We start from the raw sequence: 19,478 nt of genomic DNA, 5'->3' as shown, positions 1-19,478 counted from the left end.
GCTCAGCAGGGAGCCCAATGCGGGGCTCGATCCCTGAACGCTGGGATCATGACCTGAGCCGAAGGCAGACGCTTAAGGACTGAACCACTCACGTGCCACAAATCAACATTTTAACCAAGAAGTCTTTTCTATGAATCATGACTCAATATATTCTTTCATGAAATTGTATATGGCTGATTCTTTATGGGGAAAGGAATGAAGACTGAGATCGAATCTAAATGACCTCTACCAGGCCTGGGGTACCCTAACCTTTCACACCATCATGATATAAAATTATTAATCAGGGGCACCTGGGTGGCTCCGTCGGTTAAATATCCGACTTGATTTCGGCTCAGGTCATGACCTTAGGGTTATGAGCCTTGAGCTCTGCACCAGGCATGGAGCCTGCTTAAAATTCTCTCACCCTCTTCTCCCTCTGCACTTCCCTCAACTAAAAAAGAAGGTAAAAGAAAATTAATGACCAAGAACCAATGGCTTCTGATAATTCAAGTACACATCTGCATCTCAAGACTAAGAAGAAAAATTGTTGGAAAATATGAACTGCTTCACTTTAATGTCAAATGTTTGAATTTTGTTTTAAAATTTTCAGAAGTTTAAAACAGTAATAATTTTGAAAATGAGTATCATCAAAGAATTATTACTAGTTAAGTATATTACTAGAATCATGGATAAGTTTTTACATTGTTATTTCTTATTTTTTTAACATAGTATGTATGTATATATTTATTTATTTATTTTATTAAATGTAAATTCAAGTTAGTTAAGATATAGTGTACTACTGGTTTCAGGAGTAGGCTTTAGTGATTCATTACTTCATATAACACCCAGTGCTCACCCCAACAAGTGCCCTCCTTAATGCCCATCACCTATTTAGCCCATCCCCCCACCTACCACCCCTTCAGCAACCCTCAGTTTATTCTCTATATTTAGGAGTCTCTTATGGTTTGCCTCCCTCTCTGTTTGTATCTTAATTTTCCTGCCCTTCCTCTATGTTCATCTGTTTCTTAAATTCCACGTATAAGTGAAATCATATGATATTTGCATCTTTCTTTGATTGAATTATTTCCCTTAGCATAATACACTCTAGTTCCAACCACACTGCATTCCCACCAACAGTGCAAAAGGGTTCCCCTTTCTCCACATCCTCACCAACATCTGTTGTTTCTAGTGTTAATTTTAGCCATTTCGACAGGTGTAAGGTGGTATCTCCTCGTGGTTTTGATTTGCATTTCCCTGATGATGAGTGATGTTAAACATCTTTTTATGTGTCTGTTAGCCATCTGGATGTCTTCTTTGGAAAAGTATCTATTAATATGTTCTGCCCATTTCTTAACTGGATTATTTGGTATTTTGGGTGCTGAGTTTGATAAGTTCTTAATAGGTTTTGGATACCAGCCCTTTATCCGATATGTCATTTGCAAATATCTTCTCCCATTCTGTAGGTTCACTTTTAGTTTTGCTGATTGTTACCTTTGCTGTGCAGAAGCTTTTTATCTTGATGAAATCCCATTACTTCATTTTTGCTTTTGTTTCCCTTGCCTTTGGAGATGTGTCTAGTAAGAAATTGCTCCAACTGAGGTCAAAGAGGTTGCTGCCTGTTTTCTCCTTTAGGATTTTGATCATTTCCTGTCTCACATTTAGGTCTTTCATCCATTTTGAATTTATTTTTGTGTATGATGTTAGACAATGAGCCACTTTCATTCTTCTGCATGTTGCTGTCCAGTTTTCCCAACACCACTTGTTGAAGAGACTGTTTTGTCCATTGGATATTCTTTCCTGTTTTGTTGAAGATTAGTTGGCCATACAATTGTGGGTCCATTTCTGGGTTCTTTATTCTGTTCTGTTGATCTACGTGTCTGTTTTTGTGCCATATTGTCTTGATTATTACAGCTTAAAGTCAGGAATTGTAATGCCTCCGCTTTGCTTTTCTTTTTCAAAATTACTTTGGCTATTCAGAGTTTTTCTGGTTCCATACAAATTTTAGAATTATTTGTTCTAGCTCTGTGAAAAAAGCTGGTGTTATTTTTATAGGGATTGCTCTGAATACGTAGATTGCTCTGGGTAGAATAGACATTTTAACAATATTTGTTCTTCCCATCTAAAAGCATGGAATGTTTTTCCATTTCTTTGTGTCTTCTTCAATTTCTTTCATTAAGTGTTCTATAGTTTTCAGCATACAGATCTTTTACCACTTTGGTTAGATTTATTTCTAGGTATCTTATGATTTTCGGTGCAGTTGCAAAGGTGATCAATACCTTGATTTCTCTGTCTGCTGCTTCATTATTGGTGTATAGAAATGCAACAGATTTCTGTACATTGACTTTATATCCTGTAACTTTGTTGAAATGTATCACGTCTAGTAATTCTTTGATGGAACCTTTCAGGTTTTCTACATAGAGTACCGTGTCATCTGCAAATAGTGAAAGTTTGACTTCTTCCTTGCCAATCTGGACGCATTTTATTTCTTTTTATTGTATAGTTGCTGAGGCTAGGACTTCCAGTATTATGTTGAACAACAGTGGTGAGAGAAGACCTCCATGTCACACTCTTGACACCTTTCCAGTTTTTCCCCATTGAGGATGATATTAGCTATGGGTCTTTTGTATATGGCCTTTAAGATGTTGAGGTATATTCCTTCAATCCCTACTTTCTTGAGGGTTTTTATCAAGAAAGGATGCTGTATTTTGTCAAATGTTTTTTCTGCATCTATTGAGAGGATCATATGGTTTTTATCCTCTCTTTCATTGATGTGGTTTATCACATTGATTGATTTGTGGATGTTGAACCACCCCTGCAGCCGACAAATAATCCCACTTGATTATGGTGAATAATCCTTTTAATATACTGTTGGATTCGATTAGCTGGTATCTTGAGAACTTTTGCATCCATGTTCATCAGGATATTGGTCTGTAATTCTTTTTGACGGGGTCTTTGTCTGGTTCTGGAATCAAGGTAATGCAGGCCTCATAGAATGAGTTTGGAAGTTTTCCTTCCATTTCTATTTTTTGGAACAGCTTCAGAAGAAAAGTTATTAATTCTTCTTTAAATGTTTGGTAGAATTCCCCTGGGAAGTCCTCTGGCCCTGGGCTGTTGTTTGTCGGGAGACTTTTGATTACTGCTTCAATTTCTTTGCTGGTTATGGGTCTGTTCAAATTTTCTGTTTCTTCCTGTTTCAGGTTTGGCAGTTTATATGTTTCTAGTAATTTATCCATTTTTTCCAGATTGCCCAATTTGTTGGCATATGATTGCTCATAATATTCTCTTAAAATTGTTTGTATTTCTGTGCTGTTGGTTGTGATCTCTCCTCTTTCATTCATGATTTTATTTCTTTGGGTCCTTTCTCTTCTTTTTGATAAGTCTGGCTAGGGGTTTATCAATTTCGTCAATTCTTTCAAAGAACCAGCTCCTAGTTTCATTGATCTGTTCTACTGTTTGTTTTTTTTTATTTCTACATCATTTATTTCTGCTCCAATCTTAATTCTTTCCCTTCTGCTGGTATTAGGCTTTATTTGCTGTTCTTTTTCCAGCTCCTTTGGGTATAAGGTTGGATTGTGCATTTAAGACGTTTCTTTTTCTCCTTGAGGGAGGCCTGTATTGCTATATACTTTTCTCTCATGACCATCTTTGCTACATCCCAAGGGTTTTAGACTGTGTGTTTTCACTTTCATTTGCTTCCATGTATTTTTTTATTTCTTCTTTAATTTCCTGGTTGACCCATCCATTCTTTGGTAGGATGTTCTTTAACCTCCATGTATTTTTTTCTTGTGGTTGACTTCAAGTTTCATAGCATTGTTGTCTGAAAATATGCATGCTATGATCTCAATTTTCTGTACTGGTTGAGATCTGATTTGTGACCCAGTATGTGATCTAGTCTGGAGAATATTCCATGTGCACTTGGAAAGAATGTATATTCTGCTGCTTTAGAATATGTCTGTTATGCCCATCTGGTCCACCATGTCATTCAAGCCTTTGTTTCCTTGTAGATCTTCTGCTTAGATGATCGGTCCCTTCCTGTGAGTGGGGTGTTAAAGTCCCCTACTATTATTGTATTATTATCAACAAGTTTCTTTGAGTTTGTTATTAATTTATTTATACATCTGGCCAGTCCCAAGTTGGGGGCATAAATATCTACAATTGTTAGATCTTCTTGTTGGATAGACACCTTTATTATAATAGAGTGCCCTTCTTCATCTCTTATTACAGTCTTTGGTTTAAAATCTAGTTCGTCTGATACAAGTATGGCTATTCCAGCTTTCTTCTGGTGTCCATTAGCAGCCAGAAGGTTCTCCACCCAATCGCATTCAATCTGGAGGTGTCTTTGTGTCTAACATGAGTCTCTTGTCAGCAGCTTATCGATGGGTCTTTTTTTAATCCATTCTGATACCCTGTGTCTTTTCATTGGATGATTGAGTCCATTTACATCAGAGTCATTATTAGTAGGTATGAATTTAGTCCATTGTATTCCCTGTAATGTCACCGTTCTGTAGATTTATCTCTGTTCCTTTCTAGTCTTTGCTGCTTTTGGTCTCTCCTTCCCACTGAAAGGATCCCTTTTAATATTTCTTGCAATGGATATTGCTTTTTAAAGACTGCTTATCTTTTAAAGATATATACTGAAAAATTTTCAGATTAAATGACATGATTCTGATATTTCACCAAAATAATTTGGCGCGGGGGGGGGGGGGTAAGTGGAGGGGATTATAGATGAAATAAGATCAGCCATAAACTGAGAATCACTGAAGCTAACTGAAAGAGACAGACGGGAATCATTATTTTAGACTTTTCCTTTGTACATGTTTGAATTTTCCATAGTGAAAGGTTTTTAAAATGTAATGTTACTGATAATGTTTAGAGAACTCTTAATTTTCTTCATGTATAATATCTTCATTGTTCAAATTTTAGTTTGGACCTAAATCTCAGATAGATCCAATCTGTATTTTCTACATTGTTAACAATGGAATACAGCCATTAAAACTCTACTTAAATCAAATTTTGATCTAAATTAAGTAAATTAAGGGACACAACCACCACCACAACAAAGAGCTAAGGCTGAATCTTCAGAAACTGAACCAGAGCCAAGGCTCATCTTTGTGCTATTATTACTATTAACAGTAATCACCCTTTATTGGTGCTGCTATATGTCACACACTCTATATTTCTCTTATTCTCCTAATAGCCCTGTGAAGTTACTATACTTATTCCCATTTTAAATATAAGGAAAGGGAGACTCTAATTTCAATAACTTGCCCAAGGGTACATAAAGAGAAAACAGAATTAGAACTCAAATCCAGGACCCAGATCCATCTATCTCCAAACTCTAAGTTCGACTTCTTCTGTCAAATGACATCCTTTTAAAATAAGGTTCAGACTGCAAAGGGAAAGGGTGTAAAAGAAAAGGCCGAAGATGTGTTGAGTAGTTGTTAATTGCTAGAATGCATGAATGGATGGATAGATAGATGCATGGGTGGATGGATGAATAAGTAGTAGGTAGGTAGAGATATAGGTAGGTAGGTAGGAAGATAGACAGAGTTTAATTTAAACCTTATAGTAACTATGAAAGATAGAGGTTATCATTCCCACTTTATAGAGACATAACTTGTTAATTAATATGCCCAACATCACTGACCTAGAAATGTTGGAACAGGAAATAAAATTATTTTAATGTGATGTTTCAAAATGTTCCCTCTCGCCACTCTACTACAGGGCCTCAGAAGTAACAAAAGAGGGTGAAAATAATCTGAAGCCATTTGGCTCAAAAGTCAAAATGGAAAAAAATCTGTGTCCAACTGATATCCTTACATTTCAGCAAAACTAGTGCAGGAGAAAAGGAAACCTTACTGTCAGTGTAAATACATTAAAAATAACAGTCATGAGAATCCCATTCTTGTACTAAATAGTGCAAGAACACATCCATTTCAGAAAAGGATGTATTCATATGCACCATATTTTATGAGAATTTGCAGATTTTAAAAGGCATAATATTGCCTAGTTGCCAGGATTTTTTCCACTTAGCATCCTTTAGTTCTGTATTGAAGATTCTGGAAAACACTTTCACCATTTTATGAACCATATGTAGAGTTTGATTCTCCTCCAATTTTTTTTTCATTTGTTATTATCATCATCAGGGAGGATTACATCTCATCTACTTAGCTGCTAGAATGAAGATTTCAGTTTGGAGGAGAGCCGATTTCTTTAAAAAAAAAAAAGTTAGCTGCTTCAGGCAACAGTCCTTTTGATCTGCTCATTAACACTTTTCAAATGTTCGAGTGATGTGGGCATTCTTTGCGCTAGAAAATGTCAGCACTGGAGCCTGCAGCCAGCTTGATGCAATCATATGTTCCAATATTCAGAAAAGAGTGAAAAGAACTGTCAACAGTGAACTGCCTTGGATTTAAAAAAAAAAAAAAAAAAAGATACTGTACAACGCCCGTAGATCAAGTAGTGTTTCAGGACTGATTCTTGCCAGTGACAAAAACAAATGCCCAATTTATCAGCAATGTCATCTAAGTGACTAAGAGCCCACAAACAATAGAGAAGTCACTCTCAGTGTTTAGAAAAATTTGTCTGAAATAGATGTGGGCCTTCCTTTCCTTCTCTTTTTGATAAGATCAGAGAGCAAGTGTAGTGCCTTTCCTCTGAAGTGCAGAAACACAAAGTTCTATTACACTAGTATTTGGGAAGTTTTTTTCTGAATCTCACAAAGTTAGATGCTTTCATCATCCAGATCAAAATATGGTCTGAGCTACCTCATCCGCCCTCTCCTCTCCTCCTTGACAGCCTCATCAGTGATCAAAGATTCCTGCTTCGAACAAATAAATAACCGGTGGGAGGTCTGGACAATAAATATAATTTAAAATGCCAAATGGGGACTGGGAAGAAGAGTGTGAGAGTGTATTCTGCCAAGAGTTAAGGAAAGGTGCTGCTATCAAAGCAAATAAACTAAGACCAGGAAGAGTTCGAAACCCTGTTTTGCAAATGATATTCTGTTGGAAAACATCACCATGGAAGCAATAAGTACTAACATCACACTCTATTTCAAGGAGGCAACCAAACATAAATCATTTTAATTAATAGTGCAAGAAAGGCATATTAAAATTTAAATTACTTCTGTTTTATTGTGCATTCCAAAAAAAAAAAAAATCAGGCTACTCTCAAAGTAACTCAATAAAGGCACCAAGAGCCCTCCTCAACAATAAAAAACAAGTGCAATATAGGAGCATTATTACTATTTAGAAAGAACAGCACAGCTGTTGCTGGCTAAGAAAATGATTCCATGGAGCTCCAGTCAGATATATCCTCATCGTGAAAGCTCAACTTACTTATAGGCAAATTGGGCTTTAAAAAGATAACTTTTTAAAATGGTTTTTTAAATTAAGATTTATGAGATCTTTATGTAATGTCTTAAATGCACCAAGGAAAAATGAGCTTGCAATTTTCCCTTGAGGATGGAGAACTTTGGCCAAGGACACTAGAGCAAAGTGAACATTTATCTTTTCTAGCATATTCGGATATTTATCTGCAGCTGTGTAACACACTCTAATTGACAACACTGCAGAAAGCCTTTGTTTGCCACCTCATTAGCCTTACATCTGTAATTCTGCAGAGTGTCTGGTTATGCCAAATGATACAACCATAGGACTGTCATTTCTGCCATTCTGATAGTAAAACAAATCTGCCATAAACTCAACATACCTTCTAAGCTAAACAATGATGAAAACATCCATATTTTCTAATATTTCACTCATGATTCCGTACGCGATTAGTTTTTTTAACCTCTCCTGCCCCCATTTTTAATTTAAGGAAAAAGGAAGGATGCAGCTGATGTCTTTGTTAACGAAAAGCAGCTGTAAAGGGTGGATGTGAGGATCCTCAAGGAGCAGGATACAGACCCTTCAACAGATGGTGAGAAATAACTTCACACAAAAATGAGAACTTTCCCCCTTATGGAATAGTTTGCAATACACTCTGTAATTCACTAATAATAGTGCCTAAAAATTTCTGCTTTGCATGAGGGCTCTTTCACTATGATTATTACTCGATAAAGTCTTCCAAGTATCATTGGTTTAGATTTCTTTTGTCATGAAAAGCCCCGGTACACGGAGGACACCATTCTGCAACATTTTAAATGATGTTGTCTCTTTCTTTTGTCCTTGAAAATATGCATTAAAATGAAGTGAAAGATTTAAAATTTTTAAGTACTCAGATTAAAAGCATCCTGTGTGGCCAGATTTTCTACTGCAGGGGTTTTTCCTTAACCTTTTTTTATTCTATGCCCCTCTCTGGCAATCTGGTGAATCTATGGATCCCTTCCCAGAATAATTAGGCTAAATTAAAATACAAAGGATTTTAAGGAATCCAATTATATTGAGATATAATTATCCAATCTGTAAAAAAAAAAAAAAAGCTCACAACATTTGTGATATAGAAATATATTCTACTTTATGAATAATTCATTAAATAATGAGATAACAATAGTAGGTCTGGGAACTACCCTAACTTTTGAAGTTATGATAGTTGAAAAGATATTTTAAAAATATGTAAAGAACTAGACGTGATATCGGGTATCTGTGATTACTATTGGTGACCAAGTTTCCAGAACTGCCAATACTTTGTGGATAGTGACCTACATTTATAAATGAAGAAAATGACAAATTTCAGTTGGAAGTAAAAATAAAGATTTTTTTTTTCCCACCCAAGTTGACAATCCTCAGGGTAGAAATCCCTGTGTGGTATACGTAGAAGCAACTAGACAAAAGTTCAATTGCTTCAGAATTTTATTACAATTAACAATCCTTACGTACTTGTATCTTAGCTCCTATTGTACAGAATGGCAAAGGCCACACTTCCTATTATAGATACATACATTATAGAGGATACCTTTTAAATAAAATCAGTGAAAGTCACACAAAGAACTAAGATTGTACCATAAATCCTCTCATGCAAAATGCCTCCCCATGGTTGACAGAATTTTGATTAAAACTGGCAACAAGGTACCCTATTTTGAAGTGGTCTTCCAGATAAAAGGTTGCCAAGTGTTTCAATTTTAAGAATTGAAATACTTCAAGGATGATAAGTATTTACTGTGTAAGATGCCTGGTTTACAATGAGGAGTAAAATACACACAGTACTTGATTTCAGGAAATTATTAGACTATAAAGTTAGAGAAATGTTCAGCAAATAATCACATAAATAATTGTTTAATCTTAATTTCCTTTAAGTATCACCAAAACAGTACCATTTTCTAACCTGATAGGGTAACTTTTTGAGGATTTTGGTTAAAATTTTAATATAAAATATTCTAGAGGGGGTATTTATGACTTTGATATGTTTCTTGTTCCTGAGACCAAACTGGTACAGTGAAAGAGGTCTACGTCATAGTTTCAGAGGCATAGTTATTTAGTTAAATGTTCAAGTTCTTTGCTTTTCCCTACAGAGTAAAAAGGTCACCTTCTAGTTTTCAAGGGATTTAGTGGCTCAATATCTGAATACGAATGGGATGGTACTGGCCTCTTCTAGCAAATAACAAGCACCCGAGAAAGCTGTCCATGGGTCCCTGTTGTCAAATGGTTGTAACAACATATATGCCTCGAATGCTTCTAATTAGAAGCCTGTTTCTTCCAATAATTCCTTTCCACTCTGAAACACTAAGTAAATTATACTCAATATATAAAACATTATGCTCATTTATTTTACAGTTACTCAAAACAAAACAGAAAGGTAATTCTCATTTTAAAAAATGCATACTAATTTTCTAATAGCCTTGTAACTACTGCTAACATTTTGAAGAATGTGTCATTGTCTTCCATTTTACAATCTCTTAGACTCCATGAACAGTTTTTCTATGAGTTGATCTGAAACCATATTACATAAGAATTGCCGAAATCGATAGCCCTAAGCCGTGATTCCCAACCCTGGGAAATATCAGAATCATTTAAGGATTGTACTAGTTTCTTAACGCTACTGTAACAAATTACCACAATTTTGATGGCTTAAAACACCAGAAACTTATTTTCTTACAGTTCTGGAAGTCAGGAGTCTGACCTGAGTCTTATAAGGCTAAAATAAAGCATTAGTAGAGCTGGTTCCTTCTACAGGCTCCTGGGCTATAGCTGTTGCTTGCCTCCCCGAGCTGCTGGCGAGGGTCAGCACTCCCTGGCTAGTAGCTGCATCTTCCAATCTCTGCCTCCCGGTCACACTGCCTTCTCCCCTTCTGTAGGCTAGTCTCCTTATGCACAGGAACTTAATTTAATCACATCTCAAAGCCCCTTTGCCATAGAAGATAACATTCACAGTTTCCAGGAATTAAGACCTGCCTATCTTTAGGGACCATTATTCAGCCTACTACAAGGGCTTTTCTAAGTGGCAAGAAACCCTGGAGAGCCTCACCTGCCCTGCCCTTTCTTTCAGGGAGAATCACCACCATTGGAAATCTTATCTCTACTGCTCTGAGAGCTTCCCTTTATTTCGGGCAAGAAAAAAAAAATGAGTACCACTGTCTAAAATGAAAAAGTAACACTGTCGTTTTTGAGTTATTGATTCGACATCTGTGAAATTTTAATCTCCGAACAATGAACAAATCATTTCATAAGATATTTACATAAAATATGAAATGAATGAGTAAGAACGTGTGAAAAGTATTAGGGCCTCTGTTCAGGGCTTTATTTCCAGACTTTCTATCTTTATAAAAGCTCCCAAGAGTAGGATTCCCAAGGAGGTGGATGGCTGACATAATCTAAAGATGCCTGAGAACAGACATTTTAAGCTGTTTCGTCATGTTTCAGTTCAAAGATGAGATTTAAATATTTGCCACTAGTACTTTAAAAACACTCACACAAAACAGAATTTATACAACACCAAGCTGAAACAAATACATTTCATTTCCCATTAGAAAGTAATATTATGGTAACAATATAGTCAAAGTTAAATTGATCCCTAATAATTTAACTGCTAACAATTACTTAGCAAACTGCATTCTAAGTCCAGCATTGCACCAACATATTCTCTGAAAGGAACAAAATAAAACAAATATCCTGCCATTGCACTACAACACCCTCTGACACTTGAGACCTTTTCACGAGGCTATGGGTCCCTTTGCCCCTTTTCTTTCACGTGACCTCTTCATTTTGCTCTAGCTCGCTCAGCTTCCATCTTATATTCCTATCTATTTTGTTAGCGATCCTTTGCTTTGGCCATCTCTAAGGTGCATTTTCTGTCACCAGCTTTCCGTTTCAATTGCTGATGGAAACTCAGTTGGATGCAAACTCAGTCCCCACCAGGACCAGACCTGGGCAGACCTACTATAAATCGAGCAAAGCTTCTTTGAGGGGATTATACGGATCCAACCTCTCCAGTGGCTTCTCATCATCCCCAGGGTGAGTTCAAACTTCCTAAAAGACAGAGGAAGCCTCCCTAATGGGATTCCTGCCTAAATCACACACCATCTTTGGCTGTTCCCTTTCACCAACCACTAGGTAAGCCTCAGCCTAGTGCTTCCCAAAGCATGCTAGAATAACTCAATGTAATTCCACACGCGCTTCATCTGAAATGTCCCTCATCAACTGTAAACAGCTTATTCATTATTCAGAAGTCAGTTTGGAGTCATCAGCCCAGGAAGGTTTCTCTGAGCCAATCCCGGAACTCTGGCAAATCCCTCCTCCTTATGTTCTTACTGTGCTTTACCAACATTGCTGCTGGGGCACTCATGCCCCTCCAATTATACTTTGCCCACATTTCTGTGTTTCCATATTAAAATGTGAGTTTCCATATCATATTATAGTCATTTTTGTACCCCCCAGTTCCTAATATAGTACTGACACAGATTGCCAAGGGTTAACTACAGAATTTTGCCTCTACCCTGCTTTTAAAGCTACCTTAGAGGGGCGCCTGGGTGGCACAGCGGTTAAGCGTCTGCCTTCGTCTCAGGGCGTGATCCCAGCATTATGGGATCGAGCCCCACATCAGGCTCCTCTGTTATGAGCCTGCTTCTTCTTCTCCCACTTCCCCTGCTTGTGTTCCCTCTCTCGCTGGCTGTCTCTATCTCTGTCAAATAAATAAATAAAAAATCTTAAAAAAAAAATTTTAAAGCTAACTTAGAAAACATTTGCTATGATTCATTTATGCCTAAGTATAAATATAAGTTCATACTCAGGGCTAGCTGCCGTCTAATCTATAGTTGTAAATGTCAAATACAGGTGGGTCTCTCTATTAAGTAAGTGTCAGAAATTAGTAAGCATTCATAATGTTTGTAGGGATAGGAAACCCTCCTGAAGTCCTGACAACACACCTTTAAGGCATCCCTCTATGCTCTGCATAAAGAAATAAACTCTGGGATTCACGACCTCTAGTCTCAGGGTTGTAAATGAACTTATTCACCCCACCTGGAGATTGAGTCCTCTCTGTAACATCCAAAATGGCGGTCAAGATCTGTACCTGAGCGTATCTAGCAAGGCCCCAGAGAAGCCTATTTTAGTTTTCACATACATCTTTTAAAAAATCATATACTTTGACACTTTCGAGCTCTCTGATCAATAATAAATGAAATTGCAAAGTAATGAAGGAAGGAAATCTGCCACCACAAAATTTAAATTAAAAAATTGAATCCTATTTGGGCACTTTTTTGCTTTTTAGCTTGAGACTCAAGAATGCGAGCCACCCTAAAAGAACCATATCAGGATAGTCGAGATTTACAACAGGAAACCATTTGGACATAAATTGCTATGGCAGGAAACGGATTAGTTCAGCAAAGAGACAGGATGCTTCTTGTCTCTACCGCTGTCTCAGTTAATTCTGTGCCTCCCTCCACGGAGCGACTGTTCTGAGGTTGTAAAGCTGACTCATGGAAGCAGACTGAAGTATCATTAATAATAACTGCTGGAGTAACGCAGAGTAGTGCCTGAAGTGACACTGAAACTGAAATGAGTCAGCAAAGGTGAGGGTGAAAAAAGGCAGTCTTGTGATCTTATGTACAACACCACTGTGATCCACAGAATAGGAAGTTCTGCACAATGCGTCGATAATAAAAGGATACTATCCAACTAAGGAGGAGGTACGCTCCGAATGAGTGCTTCTTCAGGCTACGCTTGAAACCTGAACAATCCAAATTCTGCTGCTTGCCATGTGCTGAACTCTACCACCCAACAGCCTATACTGTGGAAGGCAGAATCATGGCACCCCAAAGATGTCCCTGGAACTATGAATAATTTCCATCGCATAGCGAAATTTGGCAGATTGAGAGAGTTAAGGATCTTGAGAGGGTAGAGTATCCTGGATTACCCAGGTGGGTCCAATTTCTTCACATGGTTCCTTAACATTGGAAGTCCTGTTCCAGCTGGGTTGAGAGTCAGAGGGAGACGTAACTACGGAAGAATGGTCAAGGAGATGCTGGCTTTGAAGACGGAGGGAGGGGTCCATGAGGCAAGGGACGTGTGTGTCCTCTAGAAGCTGGAAAAGCCAAGGGTACAGATTCTCCTCCAGAGCATTAAGAGAGAAATGAACCTCTGCCAATACCTTTTAGCCCAGTGTAGTCCAGGGAGACCCATCTTGTACCTGTGATCAAGTAACTGTTACATAAGAAATCCGTGATGCTCTAAGCCACCAAATGTAGAGCAATTTGTTACAGTAGCAACAGAAAGTGAATAGAAACCTGTATTCTTTCAAAGACTTTCCTCAAACACAAAAGATAACACAAGCAAAGCAACTGTCATAACTTCAAAGCTGCCGATTTGACAGACACCCTAACATGTGCCCATGACTTATTTCTAAAATATTTTTCCGAGAGGCAAATAGAGAAGGTCCTGAGATAGAGTTTTCAAAGAAGTAATGAAGGATTCAGTAAGTACTGACAAGAAAACAAGATTATCAACTTCTCCCCATGAATCCAATGGAAAACATCATTCAACTTACTTGAAATTCTTTTATCCCTACTACCTCTCCCCCTTCATCTCCCCTTCTCCCTCCAAACTTGATTCTGAGATGTGTTTTAGATGAAGTTTTATAATGAACATTTATTGGCATGCATTTTTTCTAGAATATATGAGAGTAATAAAAACTATTAAAATTAAATTTGCTAACTGAAACTTTGCTGTTGTTGAACACTGGCACGGATTCACATTTCAGGCCTTACTTTACATCTCACTGCTTCACAAGAATACAGTTGCAAATCCTCCTTACTCACCACTTTGCAGCAAAGGGGCCAAAACCACCACATCAAACCAATGCCCAGTAGTAGCAGTAACACCAAAATAGCAATGATGGCTGCAGTCCCACTAGACTAGAAGAGGCAGAAGACAAAAACAAAGTGGTCAGTAAAGCATAGGGTTAAATCCCAAATACATATTTTTTTAAAGAAATACCAGAAAATGATGCAGAAAGCATAACAATGTCAAATCAGAGTTTCATTATATTCCTTTAAATTCTGTAAATTCCTTTATACTCTATTTTATACCTGTTATGTTAAAACAGGCAATAATAAATATAAAATCTTCCAAAGTGCTGTAAATAGTTTTAAATTATGCCTTAAAAGAATTTAAGAAAAATCGTCTCTGGGGTTATACGAAAGGGCCGCATGGTCCCTATCATTTGTCTCTGGGAAAGAGTTTTTGATCACAAGCATCATTACTTCTGGACAAAACTTATGCAGCATTTTCCCAGACTTTTTGATGATAGAACGCTATTTGCATTATATATTTAAATGATGGGGCAAGATGAATATCAAAAATCACCAAGCAAGTGAGAAACCAACAATGTTTCTTTTTTTTTTAATTTTTAAAAAGATTTTATTTATTTATTAGAGAGAGAGAGAGATAGCAAGAGAGAGCACGAACAGGTGGGTGGAGAGGGAGAAGCAGATTCCCCGCTGAGCAGGGAGCCCAATGTGGGGTTCGATCCCAGGACCCTGGGACCACGACCTGAGCCAAAGGCAGATGCTTAACCGACTGAGCCACCTAGGAGCCCCAACGACAATGGTTCTTGTTGGCGAAAGGTACACTGCATCAATTCAAGAAAGCAACCTCATGCATTCACACATCAGAACATTTCGCACCGAAGCTCAAGCCCTCCCCACAGAAGAACCACACTGGTGTCCTCTCACTTCCGGATGCCAAGCTCGTCCAGCCCTAAGGAACCTGCTCTGGGTTCTGCCTCCAACCCCCCTCCTGTAACCAACACCTAGTCATCCTACATGGCTCACCTTAAGCCACTTCCCCAGGAAGCCTTCTTTGCACCCTCTGGCTAGAAAATGCCCCCTCTTTACTATCCAGTTCATAGTTCTCTATTCTTCAATCTTGGGCAGTTATCACAATTTATTTGTTTGTTTATTTCTTTAATTTATCTTTTCTGTTACTATTTATTGTGAGCTCTAGAAAGTCTACTTACCAATGTATACTCCATGCTTGGCATTTAAAATGATTTACTAAGAGAATGAACTCCAAAGAAATAAGACTGCAAAAGCCACAAACGCAAAGACTAGTATTTACTGAATTTTTAGTGTGGGAATAAAGTTCCCCAGGGGACAAGGTGTATATCCCAAACCCCATTCTCTGGTATCCCCAGTAATAATGTTTTATTCTCTGTGTTTTTCTTTCTTTGTTTCGTTTCTTTGTTTCATTTCTTTCTTTCCTTTCTTTCTTTCTTTCTTTCTTTCTTACTTTCTTTCTTTCTTTCTTTTTCTTTTTCTTTCAAGGGAAAGAATGCAGGGAAGAAAAAACTGTAAATAAATCAATATACTCTCCAGGTGAACATTTGGGACTTCATGGCCAGTTTTTCAGAGACACATTTCCTGTCATTCAAAACAAATAAGAAGTATAAGCCCAGAGGCACCTGGGTGGCTCAGTCAGTTAAGTGTCTGCCTTCAGTTCAGGTCATGATCTCAGGGTCCTGGGATCGAGCCTCACACCAAGCTCCCTGCTCAGTGGGGAGTCTCCTTCTCCTTCTGCCTCTCCACCCCCCCACTCATGCTCTCTCTCTCAAATAAATAAAATCTTTAAAAAACAAAACAAAACATTAGTTTTTGGTGTGATGTTCAATAATTGAATTTAAATTAAAAAAAGAAAACAAAACAAAACAAAAACAAAAAAAGAAGTACAAGCCCAGAGGTCAGGGTAAGAGCCACTTTTATCCCAAGAGCTGATAGAGAGAGGGGTGACAAGGTGTGGGGGGACCCACCAGTATCCATCTTAGAATGGCACTGTATTAAAAGTATTAGTCTAGAGGTTTAATTTTAAGCAAGTTGTTTAATTTCTTGGAGCCTCTGTTTTCTAATCCATAAAATAAGAAAGTCAGTTGTTCCCATAGCATGAAACTCTTTGTGGAAAAGCCATTACTATGCTATCTCCCTTAGAAAATCATCATGCGTATTAACATACCCAGAAAGCTCCGAGTGGCTTTGCAGTAAAGAAGCTCAACTGACACCAGCACAGAAGCATCTTTTTTCCCATTTTAAATATCCTGTAAATCTAGGACTCCCTAGAATCCACAATGAGAAATGTTGGGATTGATCAAAGCTGAGAGACTTTCCCATGTTTAAGTGTCAATGGTAGTAGCATTCAGTCAGAACATTTTCTAATGGAATTTAAAGCGCAATACAAGGCACCTAGGGCACAGTTGGTTAAGGGTCCAACTCCCTTGGTTTCAGCTCAGGTCATGACCTTAGGGTGGTGAGATTGAGCCCCCCATGGGGCTCCACGCTCAGTGCAGAATCTGCTTAAGACTCTCTCCCTTTGCTCCTCCCCCCACAAAACAGAGAAATAAATCTTTTTTTAAGCAATTTTTTAAGCATTTAATAAGCAAAATGCTACACGTAATGACATATGCACAAAGAGATAATAATCTTTATGTAAACAGTTACATGTAAACAACTGAGAACAGAAGGTAGTTTTCAAAAGATGTGGAAAGGAAGTACTAGCAAAATATACTTGGTTCAGCTAATCAGAAAAACCTTGACATGTGTATCCTTTCCCCGTATCATCTCTTATTATCACAATGGAAGAAAAAAAAAACATTAGCATATAGCCGCGTGGAAACCATCCCAAAACAACTTCATTTTTATAGATAGCGATCACTAGCAGCCTTTGAGTTCTAACAAATCTATTTTTAAAATAACTAATTCTCAGGGCGACATAAACTATAAAACATTCATTACTTTCAGAAATTTTCAGAAGATTAAGAATCAACTACACATGAACAATTAAAGCTATCCTTTGATTTCTGGTTGCGCATCTGAATGGAAGAGGTCACAAGCATACAAGGTATTTATGTAGCTGACATAAGGCTGCAAATTCACCAAAACCGATACCACCAAAGTATCATCACTGAGCATCTTTGATCAGTTTATTTACCTTATCTTTCAGAAGACAACAAGAATAACTATGGAAACTTCACACGCACGCACTATCTTCACTGAGCGCTACCATTCACTACCAGATCATTCTTAAGGCACTAGAAGAAGCTATTACATTATATTCACCGTAAAGAATTAACTTAAAATAGAAGAAATAAAAAGACATGGATTCATGTAGCAACTTCTTGTTGTGGAGTTTGGTAGAATGAAAATGTGAGCTCAACATTTCATTATTAATGTATCTTAAATGTCTAAATCAACGTCTGGCACATAGAAATGTGTGTGTGTGTGTGTGTGTGTGTCTGTCTGTCTGTCTGTCTGTCTGTGTATGTGTGTGACAGAGAGAGAGGGAGAGAAAGAGAAAGAGAGAGAGAGAGAGCGAGAGAGAGAAAATGTCAATACTTTACAGAAAATTTCCAGGCAAATATCTAAGTTCTCTGTCCTTAAAACCAAAGAAAACAATTCAGAACATACATCAGGCTACTTAAGAAATACTCAAAGGGCATCTTTCTACACAGAATTCTAAACATTCATAAACAAATCGTGTGACTCTCCACAGCCTTGATTATGCTAAGCTCTAAAATTTAGGCAAACAGGAATAGGACAGGAAAACAATGTCAAACAAATACATAGAAAAGTGTGATATCCTATGAGAGAAATGCTCTCAAATGCATAAATTCATGATCCTGCCTCTTATATGAGACACCCCCCAATCTGTTTATGGACGGAATGAATACAGCATTCCCTACCAGTCCTTTCCCACATTAGGATCTAGTCATAGCACTCATGGAAATGGCTCACCATTTTTGTCTGTGCTATACAGTTTTCAAAAAGGTTCTAAGAACACTTGGTTTCCTCCTTTCTTAGAATTCAAACTCTGTGTTCAGAAATAGGAACATGCAACTAGAAGATATCAAACTGCTAAACATTTAGTGGTTACCTTTTTTTTTCTTTTTATGGATGTGTCAATAGCCGGAAATTCAGAAAATCGTATTGACAGAATATAAAACAGAGGGGCTCGCCATGATAGGCAGTTAAAAATCTTGCTTTTTCCTCCAAAACAAGGACTCCATTAGGAACATTAATAAAATACTATGCAAATCCAGATGTAAATATACATATATCATGGCAATATTATCACATCAACTGACTCCAAGGTTCCTCTTCAATAAAATTAAAAAGAAAATACACATTTTCTAAAGACCTGCAGACCTAATCCTTCTCACATTTTAGCTAAGTGTGATGAAAAACAGGCCAGAGGAAGCCAAGACTGTCGTGTAACCCAACCTTGCTGTAAGTGTATGAGACACAGTCCTTGGATGCCCCTAGTCCCAGACATGGGCTCAGTTAACTGGATATGAATTCGGGCTTTCCTGGTTCCGTTGTTTTCATTTGCCAGAGCCATTATCAGAGCATGAAAGACTTCAATCTTGAAAGGGAAATCATGTCATTGTTCACAGAGCTTTATAAACAAATTAAGGAAAGGTCAAACACATAGACTTCAGTCCTGTGAGCAGAGAGCAGGCTGCAAATTGCAGACTTAAGAGTCAAATGAAACTAGCCATGATTACACATGGATCTGTGTCACAGACAGAAACTAAAAGCCTCTCATTCCAGTAGAATGCCTCCCTTTAAATCCTACGCAGTTACGCACATGCCAAAGTTACGAAATTGGACAAGTTTTCATGAAGCTTACAGGTTAGTTGGAGAGACAAACCGTGAGCGAATAACCACAAATGTGAGGAAGTGGGAGGCAACTAACCTGGTCCGGGGCTCTGAGGAAGTTAGAAAGCCCAGGGAGGGGCACCCAGGTGGCTCAGTCACTTGGGGATCTGCCTTCGGCTCAGGTCATGATCCTGGGGTCCTGGGATGGCCCACAGCAGACTTCCTGCTCAGCAGGGAGCCTGCTTCTCCCTCTCCTCCCCACTCGTGCTCTCCCTTACTATCTCTGTCGCTATCTCTGTCTCTCTCTCAAATAAATAAGTAAAATCCTTAAGAAATAGGAAGGAAAGAAGGAAAGAAGGAAAGAAGGAAGGAAGGAAGGAAGGGAAGAAGGAAAAAGAAAGAAAGCTCAGGGAGAAAGTGGGGCAGAATTAGTGACCTCTTGCAAACACAAGAGAAAGACAATGGTGGCTGGAACACA

The 19,478-nt window shown here is 37.9% G+C and overlaps 1 protein-coding gene across 2 annotated transcripts in view; it reads right to left on the bottom strand.

Annotated features, from left to right (window-relative positions):
• ANTXR2 (ANTXR cell adhesion molecule 2) overlaps window positions 1–19,478 on the bottom strand; it is a 141,419-nt gene that overhangs the window by 63,228 nt on the left and 58,713 nt on the right. Inside the window, exon 12 of one of the 2 annotated variants that reach the window (XM_045790302.2) lies at window positions 14,174–14,269. The exons of the other annotated variant lie outside the window; for it this stretch is intronic. Coding sequence (XP_045646258.1) covers window positions 14,174–14,269 — 96 coding nt within the window. The remainder of the gene's footprint in view (window positions 1–14,173; window positions 14,270–19,478) is intronic. 2 annotated transcript variants of the gene reach the window in all.

This window comes from Ursus americanus, chromosome 8 (assembly GCF_024610735.1).
Source record: "Ursus americanus isolate L20-20 chromosome 8, mUrsAme1.1.p, whole genome shotgun sequence".
In the NCBI taxonomy this organism is placed as follows: domain Eukaryota; kingdom Metazoa; phylum Chordata; class Mammalia; order Carnivora; family Ursidae; genus Ursus; species Ursus americanus.
This window is presented reverse-complemented; position numbering and strand designations above follow the sequence as displayed.